Source organism: Protobothrops mucrosquamatus, unplaced genomic scaffold (assembly GCF_001527695.2).
Source record: "Protobothrops mucrosquamatus isolate PMUCROS unplaced genomic scaffold, P.Mucros_1.0 scaffold9347, whole genome shotgun sequence".
In the NCBI taxonomy this organism is placed as follows: Eukaryota; Metazoa; Chordata; class Lepidosauria; order Squamata; family Viperidae; genus Protobothrops; species Protobothrops mucrosquamatus.
Window position 1 is genome coordinate 1 of NW_015395139.1, and position 10,772 is coordinate 10,772.

Consider the following 10,772-nt stretch of genomic DNA (forward strand, 5'->3'; position numbering starts at 1 on the left):
TTCCTCTGAAGCTGAGTTGCTGGAGAAGAAGCAGATACAGGAGCCCCCTCCCAAAAGCGAGTCACAGCTGAAGAAGGAGGCCAAAAAGAAAGAAAAAATGGACAAGTTTCTTCAGAAGAAGGAAAAGAGTCTGCAGCAACAGGGAGAGGTAGGCGTTGTAGAAGGAGAACAGAGTTAAATAGGCCTGCACCCGCAAAAAAAGTAACTCAACCATTTTAGCTTGTGTGTGTGTCAGCTTGAAGTGTGGGTTTCAATTCCCAAAATTGGCTGGGGAATTCTGGGAGTTGAAGTCCACTCATCTTTAAGCTGCCAAGGTAGAGAACGATTGTGCTAGATCAGGAGTCTTCAAACTTGGCCCTTTTATGACGTGTGGACTTCAACTCCCAGAATTCCTCAGCCAGACATGCTGGCTGAGGAATTCTGGGAGTTGAAGTCCACATGTCATAAAAGGGCCAAGTTTGAAGATCCCTGTGCTAGATCAATAACCAGCTTTGTCCATGTAGCATATAATGGTAATAGCCATTCCCATTTATCTGACATAGTATTGGATAGTGTATTATAATATGGGAAGGAGAATAGATGAAGTGCTTTTTGACTTTCTGCAGCAGAGATGAAGGAATTGTTTTTTCCCCCAAGGATTGGGACAATACAGATAGTCCTTGACTTATGACCACAAGTTAGTTAGTAACCGTGTTACTAACTTAACAGCTGCAGTGATTCACTTAACAACTGTGGCAAGAAAGTTAGTAAAATGGGGCAAAACTCACTTAACAAATGTCTCACTTAACAACAGAAATTCTCGGCTCAACTGCAGTTGTAAGTCAAGGACTACCTTTATTTAATATTTAACTGTTTCAGGTCATTTTAGTAGGATTTTAGAGGTTGTAGATTGTATTTCCCACCCCTAGAGAAATACTACAGCTGAATAATAATGGAATTTGAAGAATATTTTTCCCAAATGATATTTAAGAAAAGGAAGTGTATATTGTATCATATAAATAATTTTCTTAAGATAATGTGCCTGGGGGAAAAAAAATCACACCAGAATATTGTTTGATCTTTCAGTGCTGCCTGCCGGTCTCTCTGTCTGGGTATTTATTTTGCAATAAATTCTCATTCTCGTGGATCAAATTCTGTTAGAGAAATTGTAGCTTAACTGATGTTCTTTTCCACCTGGTTGTTGTTTTTTTGTCTCATGTCGTTTTCTTGTCAGATTGCTATGCTTTAATGTGATGTAACATCCTGATTCTTTATAGAAGAAGCCAAAAGCTGAGAAGAAAGACAAGAAGGATCTCGGGATCATCACCTATGATGTCCCTACCAAACAAGGGGAGAAAAAAGGTAAGTTATTGCAGATAAGGGATTGGAGAATTTGCCCTTCACTCTTTGGGGGAAACAACTCTGAACTAATCAAATAACCTTTCTTGGAATTATATGCTCAAAATAGTTAGAGCTGAACAAATTCCACTTGGTAACAATGTGACTTTCTGAGCTTGCTTGTTTTCTTGCAGACGTTTCATTACCCTAACTAGGTAACATCATCAGTGTTACTAAAGAGTTCAGTTTGCTTTCTGTTTATATTCTAGTGCAGCGGTTCTCAACCTATGGTCGCGACCCCATTTGGGGTCGATCGACCATTTCACGGGGGTCGCCAAGCAAGGCTGTCCGCCATTTTTCCCCCCTTTTCCGGGGGGGGCCTTACCTCCCTTGAGCTGGGCCAGCTGGTGGTCGGCCTGCTCCGTCTCTGCCGCTTGCCAGCTACGCCTCGGCCGGCGCAGGGGGCGGAACCACGCATGCGCGGTGCTCCCGGGCAGGGAAAGTCCTCGACTTACGACCAGTTGGATAGTCCTCGACTTACGACCGGTTTAGTCCTCGACTTACGACCGGTTTAGTCCTCGACTTACGACCGGTTGGGGGTCGCGGCATTAAAAAGGTTGAGAACCACTGTTCTAGTGTCTTTCCTGAATATAAACAAACAGCAAACTGCACTCCTTACTAGCACTGATGATCTAGTTAGGGTAGGGGTAGGCACCTTGGCTCTTTTATGACTGGTGGACTTCAACTCCCAGAATTCCTGAGCCAGCATGGCTCAGCTTGGAAACCTCTCCCTTTCCCCTCAGCATGGCTGGCTCAGGAATTCTGGGAGTTGAAGTCCACAAGTCATAAAAGAGCCAAGGCTGCCTACCCCTGAGTTAGGGTAACGAAATGTCTGCAAAAAAACAAGCAAGCTCAGAGAGCACCAGAGCTCAGAGAGCATTTCAACCCTGAGCTACAAATATTCTCCCTTCCATGTGACTTTCAACTTCCAAAAGTTGATTGTGTTGTATAGGTAGTCCTCATTTAAGGACCGTTCACTTAGTGGATCATTTCAAGTTATGATGGACTCCCCAAAAGGAACCTGAATGACCTGGTTCCAGAGTTCCGATGGCAGCACTCCCTCCCTTCATGGTCGCATGACCGCATGTCAGTTGCTTGGCAACCATCTCACTTTTACAGTTCCACAATCACGTAATTATGATTTATAACGGTTTTTTGGGGGGAGGGGGCAGTTTCCAGCCTTTTTGGCTCGTTTCCAGCAAAAAACGGCCATAAGAATGAATGGACTCGCTTTACGACGGTTTACATTCATTTTATGATCACTTAAAAAAAAGATCATGAAATTGGGTGGATCACATGGGTTCCTCGACTTACGACTGTCGCAATTTATGATGGAAATACCGGGTTCCATTACAGTCATAAGTGGAGGATTACCTGTCGTCAGAATGGTAGTCTGCATTGCTACACCTAGCCAAACCTTAAGGTGTTCAGACACACAACAGTTCTTTAGAGAAAAGAAGAGTGTTTTCCTGGACATGGAAGGTCAACTGACCGTTGGATTAAGCCAAAGGAAAAAGAAATGGTGAAAATAATATAAAATATCCTAGGAAAGTATTCACTGGCTAGAACAGTGAAGAGAAGCATTCCACATGGCAACATTGTGTTGCACAATGCCTGTTTAGATTTCAGAGCTGCAAAGTAGACCTATATTGAGGGGGGACAGTGTTAAAAAAAAGTAAAGAGAAATGAGACATGGGGAGAAAAAAAACTGATGTTTAAATCCAGGTTTGCATGATTATTTCACGAATTGATCCTCTGCCCTTCTAGAGCAGGGAGGCTGCTGTAGAGGTGGACAAAATTTAAATGCTCAGTTTTGTACTTGGAACAGCTGGTCCATCCTTATTGTATATATTCCACTGCTTTTCCAATTCTTTCAGGAGTGTCCCAAAATCAAAACATAAGTTTGAAATAATTAATTTCAATTCAAATCAGGGGCATTTCAAGGTTGGACTATTTCCAGAATGGTCAAAACACTTCATAGAAGGTCAGACTGTAGGTAGTCCTCGACTTACGACCACAATTGAGCCCAAAATTTATTTTGCTAAGTGAGAGAGTTAAGTGAGTTTTTCCCCATTTCACGACCTTTCTTGCCACAGTTGTTAAGTGAATCGCTGCAGTTGTTAAGTTAGTAACACGGTTGTTAAGTGAATCTGGCTTTGCTTGTCAGAAGGTCGCAAAAGGGGATCACATGACCTCGGGACAACTGCAACCATCATAAATATGAGCCAGTTGGCAAACATCTGAATTTCGATCACCTCACCACGAGGATGGTGCAACAGTCATAAGTGTGAGAAATGGTGATAAGTCATATTTTTCAGTGCCATTATAACTTCGAATTGTCACTAAATGAAAGATTGTAAGTCAAGGACTACCTGTAGCTGGTTTCAAACATTTCAGATTCAGAATGCTTTATAACCATGGTTATTGGACCAAAAGGGTGATGAGGCTTGTAGTAGATGACAGCCATTCTCCAAACCTGTGGCAAAATCCTTTGCTGTCTTCTGCATGAGATCCTTTCCCCTTCTCTTCTTTTGACCCTGATGTTCCCCAAATGTTTTGGATTATACTTCATGGTGCCTCACAATGAACGATGGGAGCATAAACCTTATCTGTCTTGAGCTCAGAATGTTTTTTGCTTTCTAGATGTGACGGGTCCAATGCCTGACTCTTACAGCCCACAATATGTCGAAGCAGCTTGGTACTCATGGTGGGAGAGCCAAGGTTTCTTTAAACCAGAGTATGGCGTAAGTATGGGCTGGAATTGCTGTAACCTGAGATCTCTTCATGAATTACTTTGCCCACATGGCTTGGACATTTATTACAGAGATGAGCTAAGGTTCATTAGGGCTTCCCATGAGCACCAGCCAGAACATAATGCTTTGCATGTAGGCAGTATTCTTATGTTAAATTTCAGTTGAAATTGTAGAAGAGCAGGCAGAGCTGGGGGGCAGAGTTAAACAAGTCATTAGCCTAGAGTCCTTACGTTCCCACAAAAGGTCTAAGCCCAACCCCTCTTGAATTCTTACCTGATGCCAAATCAGTGTTGAACTTTAGTTGACCAGATTGTGTATAGGTTTGAGTAATAAATCTTCTGAATTGCAACTTAATGTAATGCCCTGATTCTTTGCACCCGACAGCAATTGCCCAAATGGGGATCTTAGAAATATCTGAGCATCACAAAATATATGAGTCAGAGGGTTCTTTTGAGGCCATCTAATCTAAAGTCCTGATCATTATAGGGATCTCCTAAACCATTCCTGACAGCTAGTTATCCGGCCCTCATGTTAGCACTTCTAGTGTTTGTGGGGGATTCCACCACTGTACTAAAGCTCTGTTCCACCACGTAGCAGTTCTTACACCTACTGCAACCTAACATTATTCAGTACATGTAGTCAGGTAGTAGAATCTTTAGTTTGGCAAGTTTTGGTCTGTTGGTGGGAAAACAGTAAAGGACTCGCCTTGGAAGAATCACCACTTGTTATTCTTGGTTCTGGGTCTGACAGAGTTATTATAATAATATACAACTAAAAGTACTTCACACTTCCCCTGGACTTTGTCTTACTTTCCTAAGGGAGGTTCTCCTCACAGTTCGGTAAACCCTGGTCTAGAAGATCCCTCTTGTCCCATCACATAGTAAAATCTTGCAAGTGTTCAGCATATCTCTTGTGATTCTGCCCATTTTTAATGTTCTAGTGCAGGGGTAGGCAATCTTGGCTCTTTTATGACTCGTGGACTTCAACTCCCAGAATTCCTGAGCCAGCCATGCTGAGGAGAAAGAGAAAGGTTTCCAAGCTGAGCCATGCTGGCTCAGGAATTCTGGGAGTTGAAGTCCACGAGTCATAAAAGAGCCACGGTTGCCTACCCCTGTGCTAGTGTAAACATGCTTGGGATAAATGCATGCCCATCATCCAGCAAAAATTTAAAAATATAATAAAAACTCCCAAGGGCAGACTCGATAGACCACTAGGTCCTTTTCTGTTGTCCTTTTCCGTGTTTCTGTTAATGCCTGCCCCTGATCCCATGGGGTGACTTTCCTCTTGGCAAGATAATTCTCTCTTTGCAATCAATGACTGCAAAGCCAAATCTCGCCTCTAAATGATCTTTTCTTTTCTTTCCCAGTGTCACAGCATCTCCGAGCCAAACCCCAAAGGCATCTTCATGATGTGTATTCCTCCACCCAATGTTACCGGTTCGCTACATCTTGGCCATGCCCTCACCAACTCCATCCAGGACTCTCTGACAAGATGGTGAGATCTCTCTGCCTTTCTGGGCGCAGCCAGTCCTCTGGGTTAATCTTGGGCCTTCTCCATCTTCTACTAGATTTTCAGGAGCTCCTTAGACTAAATATATCTTTTTCAAGCACAGTTCTTGTAGGGTTCTCTTTGGTGAAATCAATCAGGATGAATAGAGGGGGTTACAAGAAGTATAGTAGCAGTACTGTTTTCTATTTACTCTTGTTCAACCTTGGCAACTTTAAGACTTGTGAACTTTAACTCTCAGAATTCCTCACCCAGCCATGCTGACTTGGGGAATTCTGGAAGTTGAAGTCCACAAGTCATTAAAGTTGCCAAGTTTGAAGACCCCTGATCTTATACAATGTACATTGATGATGAATAATTTCTGATTCTAACAATTCCTTATGATCTGGTGAGGAAGGGGGTCTTTGCTTTAAACATGGAGGAGTTTGAAGCAAGCTGTTTACAGGTAGTCCTCAACTTAACGACCGGTCATTTAACGACCAGTTGGAGTTGCAACAGCCTCAGAAAGGGCATTTTACATCCAGTCACAGCATTTCCAGCCATCGTAAAATTATTCCCCATTCTGCAGCCACATGATCACATTTCAGGCGCTTGGCAAATGGCTCATATTTATGACAGGTGGCAGCGTCCTGTGGTCACTTGACTGGTTTGTGACATTTTTTGCCAGCTTCCAATGTTTTTTGCCAGTTTGCAAAATATATATATATATCACCATTTTCGAGAATGGATTTGGACTTACAATCATGTGATTAGCTAACAACTACTGTAAAAACAGTCATAAAATTGTGTCTGGTCACGTGTCTCGACTTAGAACCATCACGACTTACAACCAAAATGTTGGTCCCAGTTGGGCTCATAAGTTGAGGACTACCTGTACATAATGCTGTATTATTAGTATTTATTTAATATATAAAATACAAAGAAAAATAGAAATAGGAAATTAAAGGAAGGAAAAGGAGAGGGGAAAAGAAGATGTGAGGTACAAGAGAAAAAAAAGGCATTGACGTCCAACTCTTTTTAGCACAGTACAAGATAAAAACTCTCCAGCCTCAACTCAACATAATGCTGTCCTGAATCTTTATCAGTCTGGGAACCCATTTCTAAATCCTCTTATTTTCTCTGGAATTATTTGGCCATTATTTGGCCACTGCTTCAGACAGGAAGATGGTGCAGAGAGTGGTGAGGATGACTGAAGAGATAGATCATTGGCAATTCCCTCCCTTCCATCCAGGACGTAGCAAATAAGCAATGCTTGAGCAGGGCCCGCAGGATTGTCTGGGACGTTACACATCCTCTTCACGACCTGTTTTCCTTGTTACCTTCTGGGAGGAGGCTCCGTGGTATCCGAAGCAGAACATCCAGATTCGGTCACAGTTTTGTGCCATACAGTATTAACCTTGTGAACTCTAAAGCTTCCTCCTTCCGTTATGTATTCAAGATGGACAGTGATTAATATTTATATGTTACTTATATGTAAGGCTGTAGGTCTCTAGATATGTTGTATATAGTATGTTTAAATGTGTGTTGTGTATGTGTACACTTTGAGAACAAGCAACTACATTTCATTTTTAATGTGTGCCATTGTGCCCACAGTAAAAAAAATGACAAAGGTTGTCTGTCTGTCTGTCTGTCTATCTGTCTATCTATCTATCTATCTATCTATCTATCTATCTATCTATCTATCTATCTATCTATCTATCTATCTATCTATCTATCTGTATGATTTGATTCCATGGGGCTGCCGATAAGGGTGCCGTGTCCAAGACCCTCGGTCTAGCGAGTTTCCTGCTCCTATGCTTGTCTTGCAGGCACAGAATGAGGGGGGAGACCACCTTGTGGAATCCTGGCTGCGACCACGCGGGCATTGCCACCCAGGTGGTGGTGGAGAAAAGGCTTTGGAAGGAGCAAGGGAAAACACGGCATGACCTCGGCCGTGAGCCGTTCATCGAGGAAGTCTGGAAATGGAAAAATGAGTGAGTCTTTTTCCTGCGTCTCTTTTTTCAAGCATCTTTGGAAAGATGGGCAGCACACACATTTGATAGCTGATGAGAAAAGAAAAGAAAAAAAGAAAAAAAAGAAAAGGAGGAAGGAGAGAGAGGGAGGGAGGGAGATGAGATTGATAGAGAAATAAAATAAAATTGGATCTGGAGAAATGCTTGCCCCTGTGCTACTTGATAACGATTTATGTATTACCATTATTTGTATTTTACCTAATCCTGCAATACTCAAATAGCTTTCAGGGTATGGTGTTCAAAACATCTCTAGAAACAACTCAGCATTAAAGTAGAATCTACTGCTGTCCCAATAATCTTCCTGTCCTTAGTCTGATGGAGAAGACTATCTTCACCAGTTTCTTGGTCCCAGGACCAAATGGTAGAGATCCACCTGACTTCCTGCTCCCAGAGTGAGGGCACTGTTAGGTAGACTACCGTTCTCTGGCTCCTGACCCTCAGCATCTCATGGGTTGGCAACCAATACATCATGTCCCTGCTAGACCATGTAGAATAGATGCATATTACCTGAAAAAGACACTCACAGAAGTGACAAGGATCTGCATGGGGTTGTCCACTAGGAGCCACCCATACCTACAATCAAGGAGAGGCAACTGGAGAAAAAAAGCTTCTTGGGTGTCCCTCTTTCCCCCTCCCATTTTGTATCGTGCAATTCGGGCATGCAGTTACTTATTCAGGAAGTTATAATATCGGTCTTGTGCCTTTTCAGCGGTACTTCTCAGTCAGTACACTTCCTTCTTTCTCCATTGCAGGAAAGGGGATCGGATCTACCATCAGCTGAAGAAACTGGGTTCCTCCATGGACTGGGACAGAGCTTGTTTCACTATGGACCCTGTAAGATTTTGATCAAAGGGAAAAGGGATAATAATAATAATAATAATAATAATAATGATGATGATGATGATGATGATGATGATGATGATGATGATGATGATGATGATGATGATGATGATGATGATGATGATGATAATAATAATAAAGTTGGAAGGGACCTTGGAGGTCATCGAGTCCAACCCCCTGCCCAGGCAGGAACCCTACACCATTTCGGACAAATGGCTGTCCAGTCTCTTTTTAAAGACTTCCAGTGTTGGAGCATTCACCGCTTCTGGAGGCAGGTTGTTCCACTGGTTAATTGTTCTAACTGTCAGGAAGTTTCTCCTTAGTTCTAGGTTGCTTCTCTCCTTGATTAGTTTCCATCCGTTGCTTCTTGTCCTGCCTTCAGGCGCTTTGGAGAATAGCTTGACTCCCTCTTCTTTGTGGCAGCCCCTGAGATATTGGAACATTGCTATCATCTCCCCCCTCGTCCTTCTCTTCATTAGACTAGACATACCCAATTCCAGCAACCGTTCCTCATATGTTTTAGCTTCCAGTCCCCTAATCATCTTTCTTGGTAACTCTTAGAACTTCTATTAACATTATTGCTTCCATCATATATTCTTACTTGTGTAATTCTCAGTGCTCCCTGAATAGGAGATTACAGATTTAGATTACAATTTAGATTACAGATAGCCCTCAGTGTAACAGCATTCAAAGTTAGCAACAGCATTGAAAAAAAAGTAACTTATGAGTGGTCCTTGCACTTAATGACCATTGCATCATTCCCACAGTCATGTGATCAGAATTTGGTCAGTGTATGTTTACAATGTTTGCAAGTGTCCTGGAATCACGTGATCCCCATTTGCGACTTTCCCAGCTGACTTCCAAAAAGGAAAATGGAGGGGGAAACCGTATTTGCTTAATGATTCGCTTAACAATTGCAGTGAGTCACTTAACATGTGTGCCTCCCCCCAAAAAAGGTCATAACATTGGCTGTGACTCATTTAATAATTTCCTCACTTAGCAGCAGAAATTCTGATCCCAATTACAGTTTGTCTTGGACAGATTTTTTTTTCCTGGGCCAGGAAAGGATTAAGGATGGAGGAGAAGAAGGAAGAGAAGAAGATCTGCTAAAAGTTTTCATCTGCTTTTTGCTGAATTTGGGAATTGTTATAAGGGGAACAATAGGAGCGTTTTGTCACATGGAGGAGTTGCTTGGCCATTCCCACTCTCAAATAACACACCAAACAAATAAAAATTGGAAATTGGCCTTTGCTGTCAATTTTCAACAATGCCATGTTTGTGCTTTGGAAGTCACTGGAACTTCTATACCAGCGCCCCCCTCCCCAACCTTTTGGGCACCAGGGACCGGTTCCATGGAGAGGTGTTTCCGTGGACCAGAGGGGGTGGGCGTGGTTTCGTGTGCCTCCTGCGTCCCACGGATGGGGCTTCACTTGTTTGCGCGGCCTGGTTTCTGGCATGCCGCAGCCCGATGCTGGTCCACGGACCAGGGGTTGGGGACCTCTGTTCTAAACGGCCCGTGAATGGTGCATTGCCACCCCACAATTCAGAGAATGGAGAAGAATAATTGCCGTCGTAGGGTGGAAGGGAAACCCAGCTATGGTAGCCATTTTTCAACACAACGCAAAAGCAACCCCTTTTGTCATGCGGACCACAGGAAGAGAATGGCATTTTTATGTGTTCTTGTATCGCCAACAGAAACTCTCCTATGCCGTCCAAGAAGCCTTTATCCAATTGCACGAGAAAGGGATCATCTATCGAAGCAAACGTCTGGTCAATTGGTCCTGCACTCTCAACTCGGCCATTTCTGACATAGAGGTGATTAGGATAGAGTGACCTATTTCCTGTACCAGCGTTTGGCTAAGGGACCCTGATCCGATGCAGCTTCCTGTCTCCTTCCTCCCAGGTGGACAAGAAGGAATTAACAGGCCGGACCCTCTTGCCTGTCCCGGGCTACAAAGAGAAGGTTGAGTTTGGAGTGCTGGTCTCCTTCGCTTACAAGATGGAGGACTCAGGTTTAGTATGACGTTCTTGGCAGATGGTTGAACAGTTTAGGATCTGGAGCTTGACCCTTGGTTGTCGCTGGTCATCCGTCAACCTTGTCCATTTTTTCTGATAGATGAGGAAGTGGTGGTGGCTACCACCCGTATTGAGACGATGCTGGGAGACACAGCAGTTGCAGTCCATCCCAAGGACCCCCGATACCAGGTATGAAAGGTGTAACACTGTACAGGTAGTCCTCGACTTACAAAAGTTCATTTAGTGATTGTTCGAAGTTACAACGGCA

At 43.1% G+C, this 10,772-nt stretch overlaps 1 protein-coding gene across 1 annotated transcript; it reads left to right on the plus strand.

The window, feature by feature from the left end:
• Window positions 1–119: 119 nt before the first annotated feature.
• On the plus strand, window positions 120–10,693 carry LOC107300962 (valine--tRNA ligase-like; the record flags this gene model as incomplete). The annotated part of the gene is made up of 9 exons (XM_015830241.1): window positions 120–148; window positions 1,257–1,341; window positions 4,021–4,121; window positions 5,497–5,624; window positions 7,445–7,609; window positions 8,401–8,482; window positions 10,184–10,303; window positions 10,392–10,500; window positions 10,605–10,693. Coding segments are annotated over exons 3-9 (780 nt in total), but the record flags the coding sequence as incomplete, so codon positions are not given.
• Window positions 10,694–10,772: the final 79 nt, after the last annotated feature.